This window comes from Cimex lectularius, unplaced genomic scaffold, assembly GCF_000648675.2.
Source record: "Cimex lectularius strain Harlan isolate CLEC.00 unplaced genomic scaffold, Clec_2.1 scaffold388, whole genome shotgun sequence".
Taxonomy (NCBI): Eukaryota; Metazoa; Arthropoda; class Insecta; order Hemiptera; family Cimicidae; genus Cimex; species Cimex lectularius.
This window is the reverse complement of record NW_019394187.1, coordinates 153417-171028: the sequence shown is the minus strand read 5'-3', so window position 1 is coordinate 171028 and position 17612 is coordinate 153417. Positions and strand designations below refer to the sequence as shown.

Genomic DNA, 17612 nt, shown 5'->3' with positions numbered 1-17612 from the left:
TTAAAAACATATTTCAGTTTTAAATGTTTATGTTATTTTATACCTAATTATTTGTACATGATTTACACTAAATGCTTGACAAGTGCATTCATGTCAGGGAACATTTAAGTTTTCAAGTTCCACATTATTTATTTATTTTATTTTTATGGTAAAGCTTAGTCTTATTTTAGATTTTTTTTTTTCATTTTTATTATGTAATTAAAGTTGTGCTACTGTAGCCAAACATTTGAAAGTATATTAGTTTACTCGTATTATATTTATTTGCTGACAGATTTGATTGGCCATAGTTTTATCTTAGACAAAAATCAAATACATTTAGGAAAATCACCTATAAAATTGGTGCAGAAAAAAATTAACGAAAAATATGTATTAGTGAGTATGAGTTAGTCTTGATGGCACGCTCAATTATAAGGCAACTGGTAACAATAACTTTTTAAAAAATTAAGAATGAAACTAATAGCAAACGAAAGTTGAAATCTTTACTATATCTTTTCCTTGATATTTAGAGTTATTTTTTTATAATTGGTAGAAAAAAAGTTTGTACTTTCAAGCAGTCATAGAAAATAAATATTTTTTATAAGATACTATAACGAACTTGTGCGTCTTGCCTATTCTGTAACCTATCTACATTATCCAAAAGCCAAATATATTTATAACGTTTTTGAATTATCGATCACTGTTTTAAAAATGAGAAAAACAAAAGGATTACTGTACAATAATGTAATTATAAGAGGAATTAAAGAGATATTACTGTGGGATAGGTGTTGTTTATTGGAATGCTACTACCATCATACATCATAAAAACACACACAAAACAACAGAACCACTTAGATGTGCTGCATTCTTGTGCTATTTTCATAATTAATGTTTTACCATGTAGAATGGAAGTAGTGGAGTAGTATAGATAGTTTTTTATAACACACAAGCACCTTTTATTATACAACGAAACACACAATTGCTTGTTTTCATTCACAGACAGAAAAGAGCTAGATTTTCTAAAAATAATTTCCCCCTCATACTGTATTATCGTACATATGATCTGCATCATGTTTTGCACGTCTAACTGAGAATTTTCTCGCATGAATATTTTTCAAACTATCATTTCTATCAGAATAGCACTTTTTCAGCACCAACTTGATTATGTTGGCTTGTTGTGTTTATGTTGCTATGAGATTTTAGCTCTTATAAACATCACTTTCTTTCTCTTTGGCACTTATGCCAATTGTTTACGCGGAAGTTTTCTTTTCATTATACCACAATGTTTTCACTTTCATTATTTATTTAAAATAACACGCTTGGACTAAAAACACTGACACAGTCTCATCCAATTAATTTCCCCCAATCTATGATGAATGTTTTAAACAATATAGTTTCTTTTATATATATTTTAGTTATAACAATAATTGTTTAGACTTAGAATTGAAAATTTTCTACGTGCAATCTTTGCTTGATCAATGTTTGTTTGTTTTACTTAGCACTTTTTCTTTTACTTACTTAAAAGTAACTTAAAATATATATTTACTTAAAATATATATATATTTTTTTATTTTTTTTATTTTTTAAAGGAAACTTTCATTTTAATTTATCCTCCTTAGTTCTTTTTATGTCCAGCGTGTCAGAAATTTTACAGCTTCAAATTTTTTTTGAAAAATGAATTTGTGTTGCTTTTGATGGCAAATTAGGGCTGGTTTTGAGGGAGGGTATCGAGGTAGAAGGGCCGGAGGATCTTTGGGAAGGAACGTAGGTCGGATCCAATCCAGGGCCCTTCCCCCACCGCCAATCCAAGAGCAGTCCCCTGACAAAGACAGGCGTCCCAGCTTTAGGGTAAGTGATTAATTTATATATTATAATCCATCCTTATACTGCTTATGCAAAATCGATTTAATAATTAAAATTAATTTATTAACTTTCTCATTTGTACACTGAATTACACAAAAACACACAACATCAAGAATCAATTTAGTCAGAATAAATCATTCAATCCAAAGAAATTTTAAGTAAACTACAATTTTTATGCATAAAATACTTTAACTAAAAATAGTGCATAAACTTAATAATGATTTTATAAGCTGAAGAACTTTTTTTTCTAATTATTGTCTGTTTAATAGTTTTAAAATATATGTTGCCTGTTTGTGTAGTTAGAATATTTTGTAAACATAACTGCCCTTCAAAACAAATCAAACAACACAAGCTAAGTTTTATTAATGCCGTTAATTGTGCCATGCTTACACTATGGATTTGTAGACTTACAGCACAGTTCGTAAAAAGGTAAATTTTATAAGTTAAAAAATGTCTTAAGCTTATAAAGTTAAAGAAAAAATTCTTAATCAACTTTTTTTTTAAATTATATTTTTTAGTTCTCGTCTTGGAGAAGCTCTCAAGTGTGTATCATTTCAATAAATCAAAACAAGTAAATAAGTAGGTGGAATTTTAAATTAACATGTGTAATCTTCCAGGGTTCTTTGTCGAGAGCATTTGGTCTTAAGTCGAGATCGATTAACCACTATGGCGAGATTTCATCCCCTGTTCATGAAGCCATTTCTCCGACTTCAAGCGAAAGTAGCGGGACATTTGGCAGTCAGAGGCCTGAATCGCCGCAGAGCGCTATTGTACGCAGAAGGCCTACACATAGACACAGACGGGTCAAATCGATCGGAGACATTGATGCTATAACAGTAACCCCTGTTTAAACTTATAAGTAAAAAAGTATTAATTTTCCTAATCTCATTTGCTTTTTCTTCTTATACATATCAGTCTAAGAAATCATTAAAATTCAGAAATTATAGGTCAATTTAAAAAAATTCAATAATTGTTTACTACTGTCTAATAAATGATTTGAAATTACTTATCTATGTATGTTTTCTTTTCTTTTTTTAAACTTAGATTTAAGTATTGAAAGTTGTAAAAAATAATATCTGTATAAATATCATTTTAAATAGGCTTGCGAATTGCTTGCTGTTAAAAGTATGATACCTCTGAGTAGAGGTCGATTTCAATGTATTACGAAAATCCAATAATTTATTAAATGTGTAATGTTTGTGGCTCGTAAAGCATTCCTCTTTCCTAAAATGTAAAACTTGAGTGTGATAAGGTAATTTTTTCCCCATTTTAACTTTGACGAGGTATGTACCTGGTATTATGTCTTCATAATATGCGACGTGCAATATGGCTAGGAAATAAATTATTACAATGATATTATACTTGTATTTATTTGGACGTGTAACTACAATTTTTGAAAAGACATGATGGTTGCTTATTATGTTTTTATTTCCCTTTTTGTTATCACTACTATCCATTTGTTTCATTTTTAAATTTTTTGTTGTATTATTTTTCTTTTGTGATATTTTTGTATAAAAAAGTGTTGAATTAGTTGTTTCATACCTGAAAAAATAAACATTTATTTTGTGTCAATTCGACATGACATTGTTTTTTAATTAATTAACCCTTCAACCAACTATACGCTCGATATTCTATTGAAATTACTGCTTCAGAAAAGGATGAAGAAATTAATAAACTACACATAAACTTTATTATCTATTAATAAATTACTATTCATAATAAATAACATGTTCAAGGCCGACTAGTATTACATTTATTCTAGTTTTTAAATAAATATTTAATAAATAAAGACTGGAATCAATTTGTACATAAAATTAGGCGTTGCAGTACAAAAATAAATTTTTAGTAATATAATTTATAAAATAACCTTTCATGAATTACTGTTGAAATTTGATGAATTAAACAAAATTAATGAAAGAATAAATAACAAAGTGAACAGAAAAAAACCACCAATAGACATCATCTTTGAGGTTAACTAAATGTACAAACATTTTGTATTGCCTTATTATTTCCTTATTGAAACAAAAATAGTTTTTAGGAATGAGGTGTGGCTTTTACTATATAACCATCTGTGAAACCCTGCGCCCAGTGTCTGTTTGTGTATTCATCATGGGGCATTGTGTGCGTAATAATTTCGTAAGTTGTTTTTGCATTGCTGCCAGCTGCAGCCCCGCTGTCTCCTCCATTCGCCTTGTTTGTCATCATAGTTAAAGCAAGAGAAAGCAGAGATACCAAAATGGCTTTCCCTGCCATCGCAGATATAGTAGACATTGTCAGAGCGAGGAGTGTACCAGCAGAAATCATACCGCCCATGAGAAGTGCATGGTTGATCTTTTTCTTCCTTCCTGCATAAAAATTCACTTATAAATTATAAAACAAAACTTTATACATGTATTATACCTCTTCCGAAATCATCTTCATATTTTTCTACGCCACTGACAAATGTGTGACCAATGTTGTTCACTCTCTCGGCTACTGCTTTGTCCATCACGTTTACCCGAATAGCAATAGAGTTCATAAAAGCATCAAGACCTTTGATGAGGTACCTATCCAAAACCGGTTCAGCAGCTTCTAATGGCAGTTTTCCTCCAGGCTCTTTGGTTTCAAATCCTCCAAATTCAAGTGTTAGACCAGGCAGCAGTTTGTATTTTCTTGCAACGCTTAAACCTGGCACAAGAGCTGCAAGATCTAACTTTAAGCATGTTATCGAATATTCTTTCCTGCATTGCATGTCCATCATCTGTAAAAGTTAACAATCATCAACTATAATTAATGATGATGATAATTATGAAGAGGAAACTAGGAAGCAGGGTTTGTGTTCCCCAGGCACTACAGCCTTCTGGCTTATTGTACCTTCCTAGCTCCCTAGTTTAGTGCAATCGACTCAATCCTTCTTCTCTAAAGTATTAGGTCATCGATTGTTGATGCTACAATTTCATTCCCTTGGTTTTTTTCTGTATGCTAGGTTAAATCTCCATTGAGCCGTTGCTTCGCATTCAAAGATGAAATGGGTGGCTGTTTCCTCCTCCTAATTACTTAATCTATAGATGAGATCTTCTTTATATATGTCCGTGTTATGTAGATGTTCTCTCTCTCCAGCAAAAATCTTGCATTGTTTGTAGCCTAACTCGTCCCTAACCCTACCTAACCTATTCTTAACCCTAACATAATTTAATCCAACTTAGCCCAATCCATGCACATTCCACAATAGCAAAATTATAGATGCAAAAATTGTGTATATTCATACCAAAAAGGCATCCTTCATCATTGTTAAAATGAGACATTTACATTTAAAGACTTGAAACAAAATAATCTTTGTTCACATGATGAAACTAATTCTAATACTCAAAAGAGTGAGATTGAGACATACTCAAAAACTTTGACAGGAAATGAATGAAACCAACACCTCATCTACACATCATTAGTACAACCATTCTAGACATTGTATGGTTCAACCATGTATTCCAACCTACCAAATTTCCAGGCCAAAATCTTTCAAGCCATTGCCCAAACTCCCTACTTCAAATCCAACCTTAATGTCCACAAAGACCTCCAAATGCCACCAAAACCACAAGAAGTGGATACAAAACCATAGCCCTCATTCCAACCCCCTAATCCAGCACCTTTCTTCCCAAACCCTCCCTAACAATCCAGTGCAGTTGCAAACAAATAAATCAGTATTATTTAATACAATTCTATGAATGTGGTTTTGTTAATTCAGAAAGGATACGCATTCTAAGATTTTTTATTGAAATCCCGATCGGTCATTGAAAATAACAAACTGTGAGTAAGAATTATTTTTTAAAGTAGTTGAACATCATACTCTTTTATCATTTCTAACCTTATCGCTTGTACTTTTTAAGCTTTTAAACTGATTTATTTGTTAAAATGAGTCCTTGTTAGGTAAATTTCACATTGGATTCTCTACACCGCCTACATCGGACAATGTATGTAATGTATATTCAGAGATGTAAATTTAAAATTGAATTTCCATTGAAAATGGATAATCAATATTTAAAAATAGAGCTCCATACCCTTTGCCAAATTAAGGATTAATATAAATATTTTTATCCCAAATGTAGTTGAGATAGTACTTTTACATTCCTTAATTATGACTTCATTAATTAACATTAAAGTTTCTGATTTAAATTAGAGAAAGAAAAGTATATAAAGTACATTGTCAAAAATAGAATGGAGTTGTGAAAAATTGTGTGTTGTCTATTGTAAGAATGAAATTTTTTAAACATGATGATCAAATAAATCCATTTCCGAGGATGACATGTATGCATTTTAATTGTTATTTGCTTTAGTTCAATTTGTTCAAACTGGCGATAATATTTGACCAAATTTTAACTGTCTTTTTTCAAATAGTTCAAAATTAATGGTTAATTAATCAATAAAATAAAAATCAATGAAGTGTTTGTTTTGTTTTTATGTTTGCTTATTTTATTAATTTTTAATCAATTATAGTTTATATAGTCTTATGGTATCTTTCTGGCGTTAATGCTATCTTTTTTTAACTTATTATTTAAATGTGTTGTAGATTTATGCATTCATACATTTAAGGGGGGAAACTTACCCTTTTAACGTCCACAGGCGATGTTGTGGTTTTGGTGTCGTTAGATTCGACCAATCCATTGGCTTCTGGTAGGTGGACGATTTTCCAAGCGAGGAGGACCACGAGAACCGAACAGGAAAACATCTCTGATCGGGTGGAAAAGGCGTCGGGAAACTTATAGTTGGTCGATTATCCATGGTCCCTCCCGCCAAGAGCACCCCTCGGGATAGCCGGGAGAGAGTAATCTGGAAGAATGACATCCCCGGGTGTTGAAAAACAAAATCGTTCCGGCCATCGGGAGAGATACCCCTTCTTAGGGTGCTCGCGGGTAATTTCACTGTTTTTCACGTCTGCTACTGGCCGGCCTATATTAGCGATTCGCCTACATTTTCCCTTTCCTTGATCATGACCCGTGCATTTTTTTCCTAGCTATTTGCTCTTTTTTTCATGTTTTTCTAATTTTAAGAATAGAAAAGCGTTGTATACGTGAATGAGGTGGCCTATTTCACCCACGCTGGATTTTCCGCTCAAAAACATTTAATAGAATTTGCCTTTTTCACATTGTTGATATTTTCATTTTTTTATATTGAATACTTATTATTTTGACAAATAGAATATCTATAATTTTGAAAACTATCCAAATTATTTTTTAAAAAAAGTTTTTTCTTGAGGCAAAATTTTTGAAACATTTAACAAGGGGAGGCAACCGATGTGGGGTCACATATTTCCATTAAATTTAATTAGCGACATTAACGAATGGATGGACCACCTATTGTAATAAAACTTTTTTTGATAATATAGATCCAAAAATATTAGGCACGTATGCCCGTGTACATGTTCGACGGCTGTATGAACCGAGGAAAATATTGTTTTAAGTAATTTACAAAACTTTTAAAACAAGTTTTTCTGCCTTTGTTGTGCACTTCGATGTTTTATCATACAACATTCAATTTGTTTTATTACGAATGATACGAAAATAGAATGTTCGATTTTAATCAGTGGCATTGGATATATGAAAAGTCGCCAACACAAAAATGAGATTTCAATAATTAGGCCAAATTTTTCATTTTAAAAAATGAGATTCGTTTTAAGCACCCATTAAAGACCTTAAATACGAAAAGAAAAAGCAATAAAAACTTAAATTGTGAGATTTCCTCTTGTGATCTGCGGAGATATCTTCTTGGGTCTCTGGTGAGCCAAGGCTCAACAAAAAGTAGCTACTCAATCACTAGGCAGAATACAAAGATTAGCAAACCCATGTATCACAGGAGCAATGAGAAAAACCGTTGCAAGTGTACTAGAAATGCTAAACCTACCTCCGCAAAGAGAGGCTAGGAAAAGCTCCTTTAGGCTCCAAAAACGATCAAATTGGATAGAAACTAAACAATTCAGGCACACAACCATAATTAATAAAATCAGACACCCATCCTTAGAAATGGGGACTGACTATATGATCCAGGAATTTGCAACATACTAATAAAGTCTCAACGGACTATAAAGGAGAAGAAGAACTCAGGGGAGCATCAGATACAATGAATGATACGGTACAAAGATGGCCCCAAAACAAACGAAGGAACTGGATCGGGTGTTTTCTGCACAAGCCAAAATATGAACAATCAAACCGCTTAGGGAAGTACACGTCGGTCTTTCAAGCAGAAATACATGCATCAACGCTTGTGCCCTAGAAATTCTTAAAAGCGGTTACACTGGCAAAAAAAATCCTCAGAAGATCTCATAGCCAAGCAGATAGCATGTAAAAAAATCACATCAAAATTAGTCAGTGAATGATTTCAAAATCTCCAAAACCTGGGGAAACACAACATCCTGATGATATCTTGGGTGCCAGGGCACAAAGGAAATTTTGAGTAACGAAAAAGCACACACACTGGCCAGAGGATCTGCAAGACCATAGACAGGCCCCGAATCTATACTTGGGACAACAAAAACAAATACAGAATCCTCTATCGCAGAATGGATCCAAGTAAAACAAAAGGAGAAATGATTAAACTCTAGCGGCGCTAGACTCAGTAAACTTAAGTTAAAACAACCCTCTCACCAAGACTGGCAAACTCACTGTTGCTTAGACTTTAGACGAGTCGGTTTGATCAGTTGAATATAGTTTTTTTTCTAGTCTTGTCTTTCTATGTGTAGTAAATATAAATGTTCCAATTTAACATGGATACCTTGTTGGTCTGAACATACACCATTTTTGCGTACATAATTTTGTTACTGTGGAATGCACATGGGTTGGGTTAAGTTAGGGTTAGGGTTAGATTAAGTTATGTTAAGGGTAAGAATGGGCTAGATAGGGTTAGGGACGAGTTAGGCTACAAACAATACAAAATTTTTGCTGGAGCTGAGGAAATGTGAAGCAAAATTTAAAAAAAATCTTATTAAAGACAGTTATTCAGAAATCGTGAGATGCGGTCTGGTGTGATGTAGGTTTCAGAAAAACATTTTCTTTATCGTGCCAACGTTTCGATCTTTATTGAGATCATNTGATTCCTTTTTAAAAACTTTATTTGCGAAATACAGTTGACAAAGAATAATTAAGTTTACCAATTACAATGATGTGACTTCACTGGTTTCTAGGCAAGGAATGTTCTTACATTTTAAATTATAAACAATTACGTTTCCCTGGTGGGAGAGAGTGCTGATTGCAATTCTGAGAATGCCACCTGCATCTTAGCATTGCAATCTGATAATATCCGATAACTTATATATGTATTTATATTTTTTTTTATATATTCAATCAAAGTATTTCTACTTACTCAAAGTGTTTGACTTCTGTGTAATTGTGTCATTCTTGCGTGTCGTGTTGAGAGTGCCAGTGAGATATTTCAGTTTTGGGTATTTATACTTTGGATTTTTCATTTTTTTTTCGACCAACGTAGTGTGAAATCAGAGAGTCAGTAACCAGATCGAGACGCTCAAATGGTTGCAGTTTAAAATAAAATATGAGCGAAAGAAGAGAAAAATAAGGAAAACACGCAGAGGGCCGGCGATGACCTCAGCTGTTTGTCGGCCTATAAACTTCCCACTTTATTATTATTAGTAGTAGTAGTACTAGTATTTACTCTAGTGTTATTATTAGTATTATATAATTTCTTTTTACTAATATTAATTATTATATATTATTTTTATTATAATTATCTTATCTTAATACTTGTACGTATTTCTATAAATATATCTGTAATAATAGAATTCAATCTATCTGCAAGGGATGTATTACATATTATATATAAATAAATAAAAAATAAATAACTACATATAATGTAGTTTTCTTTTTCTTGTTAGCTATGTAACTATACAAATATTTTTTCTTAAACGGTGATTAAAAGTAAAACAAAATAATTGTACATAATGCACATACACATTGTACACAATGTGTGGTGATTAGTGACCGTTAATCGATAATTATTCAGAAATCGTGAGATGCGGTCTGGTAGGTTTCAGAAAAACATTTTCTTTATCGTGCCAACGTTTCGATCTTTATTGAGATCATCTTCAGTGCTCAAAGTGTTTGTCTTCTGTGTGATTGTGCCATTCTTGCGTGTCGTTCACTCTCAAGCTGACTATGTAGAAGCTGACTATGTAAGTGGTTAAACTCACCAAATTCTTTTCTTTCTCTCAATATTGGGTGTACCCAATATTTTTGTTTATTTCTTTCCCTCCGTTTGTATGTAAAGTAAGAATTTTCGAGCAGCAACAAGACTTCTACATCCATTTGGGCTGTGTCGTGAACTGACGAAAATCGGCTACAGTGGAAGACGGCGTTCGGCCATATTGCCGGTCTTCTGTTAGGACAAATAGTTCGGCTGTTGAACGGCCGAACTCGGTCGGCCGTACACGGTTCCAGTGGACGGCCTACCTTAAACTAGCATACAGAAAAAACCAAGGGAATGAAATTGTAGCATCAACAATCGATGACCTAATACTTCAGAGAAGAAGGATTGAGTCGATTGCACTAAACTAGGGAGCTAGGAAGGTACAATAAGCCAGAAGACAGTAGCGCCTGAGGAGCACAAACCTCGCTTCCTAGTATCCTCATCACCATCACATTGATGATTATCCTGATTCTGATTATATATCCTGATCCTGTCTGATTATCCTCGCTGATTTTGTTAATTGGATGCGTTTCGGTATTTCGTTCAGGGTTGAGTTTGGCTGATTTAAGCACGCTATAAATAAAAAATTAGACATCCTTAGGCTGTATCCTTCCGAGGATCCTTTTGTCTGGCCTCCTGCTGTTACACTGAAAAATTCATAACTCCTCTGGATTTCATCCTAATTCGACGATGTTACAACCGTTGGAAAGGTGGATTGTTATACTTTCAGGCCATGTCAACGACGTTTATAATTTACGTCATTATAAGTGAGAAAAATAAGGATGAAGTCAACAAAAAGGCATACCAACGTGCGTCTTTAGGGGTGGTCTGCAACATAAAAACAATAAAACATATAAACAAATGTAAAAAATACGCCAAACTATTTATATCTTTAATTATAATTTATTTACGGAGACGACATTAATGCCATTTCATGTAGTTGCCAAAGTTCTAAACCCATGTAAAGATTTCGGTAGATCTGTGAAGTCGGTTCAAAGTTATCTTCAATTAGCTACCTCAACAACACTTAGATTTTATGTCATGACGGAGGCCAAAAGTTAGGCCATTACGTGCAGTTCATAGGGTCCTTAACCCCTCTAAAGTTTCTAATGGATCGTTAGAGACGTTTCAAAGTAATCACGATTTTTGTGATTTTAGAAAAGAAAAATCGTCGGCGTTGAGAACACATAATAAATAAGTCTAGCATTTTTCCCCACAAAGATTTGTATTCAGGGGTTTTAGGGATGCAAAAGGCAATTATCAATTTTGTATCTTCCTAAAAAGAATATGTTAACCTACTTTTCTACATTGCTCGGTCACAAAATAATTATTTATTTTACTTAGTTCGATTCAAAAACACCTGGATACAAATTTTGGAAATTATTTTCTCATTTATAATGATATCAAATCTAAATTAAATAAAAAAATCTAATTGTTGATACAGGCTGAAAGTAGACTAGAAAGTAGTACTAAGCATTACAATGTTTGAAAAATGGCAAAAGGAGGGAAAACTCATAAGGTGGGGTTGAGATGTGGAGTTGATGTCCGAGTGGATCGAGGTCACGATGGCTCAGGTGGTAGAGCAGCAGCGTATCTAGCCGAAGGTCGTGGGTTCGAATCCCTCTCGTGCCATTAACTTTTTTTCATCTCAACTAAAAACCTTAATTAATTGTTTGTAAAAACGTTGAATTTAGAAAATTCAGGATTTATAAATTTTTAAGTGAAAAGCCAGGAAAAAAATTGCTACCGGCCGATCTAGCCCTAACTTGCTACATTGCAAAAACTCCCGAAATGTTTTATTTTGTATCCAAGATTCTAATTTATTTACTGAGACTGAGTTTACCATTATGTGTATTTTATAAAGACCTAAAGCCCTGTGAAGTTTCTTCTGGATTAATACGAAATTTTATCAGCTTCTATTAAATATATAAATAGTCAATTAATTATACACAATTTTTTTTCGAAATGAAAAATCCGTGTCACAGGCGGGATTCGAACCCACGACTTTTTGCTCAATACGCCGCTGCTCTACCACTTGAGCTACCGTGACTTCGATCGCCCATGCCACAAACTTCTCATTTCGACTACCCGATTTTATTCTAATTGTAAGCAAATCGCGGCTTCATATAGAAACACTTTTTATTAACGATTGTACTAGATTAGCGGGACTGTGTACGATTCACAGGTGTGATTCTAGATTAATACTAAATTTTATCAGCTTCTATTAAATATATAAATACTCAATTAATTATACACAATTTTTTCGAAATGAAAAATCCGTGTCACAGGCGGGATTTCTTGTGGATTGTTAAGAGTTATTTCAAAGTTATCACTATTTTTGTGATTTAAAAAAAAATTGAAAGAAATTTGGTAGGATAAAAACTGGATCAAAATAATCATTTTTTTTATTTTCCTGAAAATTTGGTGTACAGAAAACGAATACTCTTTGTTTCTTATTTAAAAAAGTGATGTAACCTACTTTGATATGTCGCTCGGTCATAAAATTATTATATATTTTATTTCAATATATAGGATGAATTTCGCAATGCTTCCAATTTAAAAAAAAAAATCACAAACATGGTTATAATGTTGAAACTCCACCGATCTGCAGGAAAATTTACAGGGGTTTAGAACCCTACAAATTACAGGTAATGGTATAAATTTGGACACCATAATAAAATTAGAATTCGAGATATGAAATAAAACGAGATAGTATTGTTCACTTCAATCTTATTTTTCTCACTATAATGACGTAAAATCTAAACGTTATTGAGTTGAAAGTATAGAAATTAATAATTTAAAGAAGTTTAATTTAGATAAAATTCAAGAGTTATATTGTTAAGTGGAAAGTGCTACATTGCTATTTTTGTTTGCTATAAAAATTCGTATACAAGGGCGATAAAGAGTGCTGAAAATAAATCCGAATTGTAACTAAGGTGCTCATCGATATCTTAAAAATATAAATTCGCTAATTTTTTGTCTGTTTTCAACACATTTTCCTTAGGGACATTGAATCTTAAAATACTTTCACCAGGTTTATTTATGACCAAAGCGACCCTGTTTATTTGAATTTTTTGTCAGTTCGATTGTTTGTTTTCTTTCCAGAAGCCATTGTTAGCCAATGCGCTTTTGAATAAGATAGAGTTCTTTCTTTTTGACCGTTTCCGGCTGAGTTGAGAAAACGGAACGATTTTAATTCCATTTGTCACGGTTTTTAGTGAAAGTGGTGCGGCGGATACGAAATCAATGATGTCCTTCGATGGGGAACATCTCATTATCTTCGCGTTATCATCAAAATCATCCGGTGGAACGTTTGCCATTGATACAAAAGATTGATTAAATTAATGAGACAGCACATTCCCGATAGCGAAATTCGACCGAGCTGATATAGCGGAACCTTCATGTCCTCCAGACCTATCGTCAGTCGGCAAACTACCTCATAGACACAAAAATTGACCGGTCAGTCGTAATAACCGAATTTATTTCAAACCTGTAAAACGTCTATGTTGATTTGTACTACTTTGATGCGCCCATACTTCCTGTTTTGGTTTGTTAGACGCATTTTATCTTCTCGTTATATTCAGAGCTGAATCTGTATAGCCTACAGTGGGTTTACGAACATGAATGACATAATAACACGAATATAAAACACGAAGATGGCGAAAAACCAAGTTTTTTAACGTTTCATAATTGATCTTTGTCTAACAAAAATTTAAAAAAGTGTAAATTGCTAAGGAAAATGAGAAATGAAAAACAAAGACGGACAGATAAAATTTGTTTTAATTAGGATTTTAATTAATATTTCAATATCACGTATTTCTTCCACTTGCCTTAATTGCATCTCGAAAACGCTTCGGCATGCTTTCTACCAGTCTGGAAATGGCTTTTTGCTGGAGGTTAGCCCATTCTTAACGAAGTGTCCATTCAAGATCGTGGAGTGTATCAGTAAGTGACGGACGTGCTCTTATTCTCTTTTGAGGTTATCCCATAAATTTTCGACGGTGTTCAAGTCTTGAGAACGGGCTGGCCAGCTAAGACCCTGAGAATAGGGTTGTCGCTAATTTCATCGAGGATAGGCAACGCATGATGTTCCAAAATTTCATCCACATAGAGAGTGGCCGTAAAAGACCCTCCTCGAACAACAACCAACTCTGCGTGACTCTCCATAGCATAAAAAAATATTTATTGGCAAAAATAAGGAGACAAATTAAGGGCAAAATTTTCTTTTATCGAAAAAATAAAATAAAATATTCATACATACACACTATATGGCCACCAACAATAATGACCTAATAAAAGAAAAGCGCGCTTTCGAAACGCTAAAGGCAATAAGCCAAGCTATTGTAAACTAGGCACCTATTTATTTATTTATTTGTTTAATTATTTATTTATTTATAGCGATAAATTGTAAGATAGGTACACAGTAGACGAATTAAGTAAGGTAGGTTAATAGTGCTTTGTTCTTTTTTTAGATTTTTAAAATTCGGGCTGTTTACTCCTTATTTATTAAGGCTTTAATCAATTATATGTAGTACAATCAATATGTGAATATTTAATTGTCAAAGGAGTAACCAGCAAGGGGAGACCTTTTAGAATAGGAACAAATAATCAGCAAGAAATACAAGAATTTGCCCTTACCCTTACCTTCCTTGGGCCTCCTTCCCTCACAGAGTGAGACCGAAGGAAGGCGTTAACCCCAAGACCCAAAATTAGAAGCAAAACTAGATTAGAGGCCGAGGTCCACCGGTATGGTGTCTCCCTAAGGTACGGCGGGGAGGTGGAGGGAGGGATAAAACACACACACACACACACACACACACACACATACACATACAAGTCCACTAATTGGGAAATGACAATAACTTCGTTATCTTAAATGAGAATTCCATATTTTTGTTGTACAATTCGATTCTAGGGCTTTTTATGCCACTTTTACTGAAAGAAAATTTTGATAGGATCGACCACTGAGTTATGCCTGGCGGAAGAGGCGTGAGAGGGTGTGCTTTTTGTAACAACGAGATGGCCCTACTAAAGAAAAAGTGGGACAAAATCAGGCAAAAATACCTTCGTGAGTGTTTGTATATACAGGGTGTATCAACTTCTATATCCACCCATTTATTTCGAAAACAATTAGCATTAGCAAAAAATGGTCCTATACAAACGCCAAATTAATTTTTAATCGCGTGGGGATAAAAGATTTAACATAACTTTCTCACCTAGCTAGTCTTCCCTCGGGCATAACTCAGAAATGGTTTATCCTATCAAAAACTTTCCTTGCAATAAAGTGGCATAAAATAAGCTCTAGAATCGAACTGTACAATAAAAATATGGGCTTCTCATTCAAACTAACAAAGTTAGTGTCATTTCCCAGCTGGAGATAAGACCATTTTTTGCTAATGTTAATCGTTTCCGAATTAAATGGGTGGATATAGAAGTTGATACACCCTGTACATACGAACACTCATGGAGGTATTTTTGCCCGATTTTGTCCCACTTTTTCGTTAATGAAATTTTTTAATTACTCCAAAAGTTCTGCTTCACTAGTTCATGAACAGCTCCAGAAAAACATACCAACAGTTCTCTATAATTGGTACATTTAATAATCAATACTTGCAGTTTTGGTCTGTAGGGCAAGTTTCATCTTTTCGCCATGTATAAGTGCTGTGTCCGTTTTTAAGATTTATTCCTGGGGTCTAAGGATAATAAACCAGTAACACTGCCGTTTACGACATTAGTGTTTGTGTTGCCTCGCCCTGCTTATATTCCTGGCCAACTACTGAAACTCAAAACGCTTCTGACAGACAAAATATCCAGGAAGAAACGATCAGAAACGATCAAACTACAAGTTCTCAAGTTGAGATCTTGCGGTCGGTCTGGCCAGAGTAAAACCGAAATCCCTTGAAAAATTCTGTTTCTTCTAATTTTTGAGAGAGAGAGAGAGAGAGAGAGAGAGAGAGAGAGAGAGAGAGTTNATAGAAGAATAGTTAATTGAAAGAAGCAATTTGGTCAATTAGACCAATAAACAAAATGGATTTAGTAGTAATAATGAAGAATTCTCTATCTTATGCGAACATAATCACAAACTGTAAACTTAAAAGTTGAGAAAAGGAAGAAAACAAGCTTTATTATGTAGCAAAAAGATCTAATAATATTGTTGGACTATGATGTCTCTGTTTGGTGGGGGATTAGGTGCATGGTAAGGGAAGAAGAGAATTCCAGGGATTTGTGGCTCGAGCTTTGAAGGACATATCAAATGTGGAAGAGATAGGTCATTGGGAAATGAGCGGGTGTTAAGAGAGTGGATAGAGGATGTGAACTGAAGTAGCTTGAAAATATAGTGAGGTCAACGAGAGTTTATGGATTGATAGAGGAAGGCGCCATCCTAACAATTTGGATTCATTTATTTACACAACCCGTTTAATAAGTCACGGTAAGCGAAATTCCAACAAAATGGTGCCGATAGAGTCAAACAAAGTCATTACGTGTGGTGATTAGCTACCGTTAGTCAATAATTATTCAGAAATCTTGAGATGCGGTCTGGTGTGATGTAGGTTACAGAAAAACATTTTCTTTATCGTGCCAACGTTTCGATCTTCCAGACTGGCTCTCTCAACACGACACGCAAGAATGGCACAATTACACAGAAGACAAACACTTTGAGCCCTGAAGATGATCTCAGTAAAGATCGAAAGACCGCATCTCACGATTTCTGAATAATCATTACATTATTTTCATCTAATTTTATTACAGTAGAAATAAAAAAGCAAAACAAAACAAGCCTTTTTGTGAGTGTTGTATATGGTTTGGACATTTTTTCATGTTTCAAATTTCCAAAATTTTCAGTAGACATGATCTATTTTTTATAACTAGTATCTTTTATTTCTATGAAATTCATTCAGTTACTGTATAATAAAATGAAGGAAACGGTTTTTGAACTTTTCTTGAAGAATCACTGCTCGATTTTGTGATTCATCAAACTAGGTGTTTTTACAGGGGTTGAGTCAAATATGACTGGGCCAAATTGTTTTTCCACCTTTGCCTTACTTTAAGCAAACTGTTAAAATAAATACAGTTGTGAAGCTTGATCAGTTGAACCGGCTCTTTAAAGAGTAAAAAAATATTTTTCCGTTAAACTCTTCTTGTAATCAAAGGATCTCGAGTTGGACGGTTTTCAGGTCTCCGATCTGTTTCTCCTTTTTTCCCCTCGTTTTGTTTTTCCCCTTTTCCCGTGTACGCTTCAATTACGACACACTATAGGTATACGTGGAAGGTCGGAAAACCGAAAAGGGTGGCTTTTCCTGTCGCGTTTTATCCGATCTGAAAAAACCAGCGTGAAATGGAGGACGGCCGGTCCAACGGCGAAACTTTCCTTTGAGTCCCTGACCAATGGCTTTTTCTGCCTCTTCCGCCCACCCATTCAGTCCCGTTGATTATTTTCAGTTCAGCTGACAGGATAATTCAATAATGGCAGTAAAATTGGCCATTTATTTTTAACTTTAGAGAATAAACAGAAGTTATATTTTTTTATATAAAATCGCTGGTTCAAAAAAAGAAAAACTGCGTCGGATCTGTAGGAGAGTACTTAAAAAACGAGTAACGTATTTTTC

The 17612-nt window shown here is 33.8% G+C and overlaps 2 protein-coding genes and 1 long non-coding RNA gene across 14 annotated transcripts in view; 2 read left to right on the top strand and 1 right to left on the bottom strand.

Moving 5' to 3' along the window:
- The window catches only part of LOC106669296 (kazrin), an 87664-nt gene extending 84248 nt beyond the window's left edge, over positions 1–3416 (top strand). For 7 of the 11 annotated variants that reach the window (XM_024230044.1, XM_024230049.1, XM_024230052.1 and 4 more), the window contains 4 exons: positions 1671–1824; positions 2245–2268; positions 2358–2381; positions 2457–3416. In XM_024230044.1, the coding sequence (XP_024085812.1) occupies positions 1671–1824; positions 2245–2268; positions 2358–2381; positions 2457–2690 (436 nt within the window). In that variant the 3' untranslated portion in view covers positions 2691–3416. The other 4 variants (XM_024230042.1, XM_024230045.1, XM_024230047.1 and 1 more) reach the window with 4 other exon arrangements.
- A 220-nt stretch (positions 3417–3636) lies between these two features.
- Positions 3637–9198, bottom strand: LOC106669282. Of its 2 annotated transcripts, none has more exons than XM_024230056.1 (3): positions 9169–9198; positions 4240–4579; positions 3637–4184 (listed from the first exon to the last, which is right to left on the bottom strand). In XM_024230056.1, exons 2-3 carry the CDS (start codon positions 4577–4579, stop codon positions 3874–3876), a joined length of 651 nt encoding a protein of 216 aa, XP_024085824.1. In that variant the 5' UTR covers positions 9169–9198; the 3' UTR covers positions 3637–3873. The 2 variants fall into 2 exon arrangements, with proteins under 2 accessions (XP_024085824.1, XP_014254112.1); XM_014398626.2 differs by lacking the exon at positions 9169–9198 and adding an exon at positions 6419–7011.
- A 4116-nt stretch (positions 9199–13314) lies between these two features.
- The window catches only part of LOC112128209, a 28598-nt gene continuing 24300 nt past the window's right edge, over positions 13315–17612 (top strand). Inside the window, exon 1 of the long non-coding RNA XR_002910895.1 lies at positions 13315–13464. This is a non-coding gene — a long non-coding RNA (uncharacterized LOC112128209). The remainder of the gene's footprint in view (positions 13465–17612) is intronic.

Bases quoted from the DNA above. Each gene is read 5' to 3' on its own strand.
- LOC106669282 (XM_014398626.2), bottom strand. From the start codon at position 6,541: ATGTTTTCCTGTTCGGTTCTCGTGGTCCTCCTCGCTTGGAAAATCGTC. The intron at 4,580-6,418 runs GTAAGTTTCCCC...TAACTTTTACAG, and splicing joins CGCCTGTGGACGTTAAAAGG to ATGATGGACATGCAATGCAG. The intron at 4,185-4,239 runs GTATAATACATG...ATTTTTATGCAG, and splicing joins TGAAGATGATTTCGGAAGAG to GAAGGAAGAAAAAGATCAAC.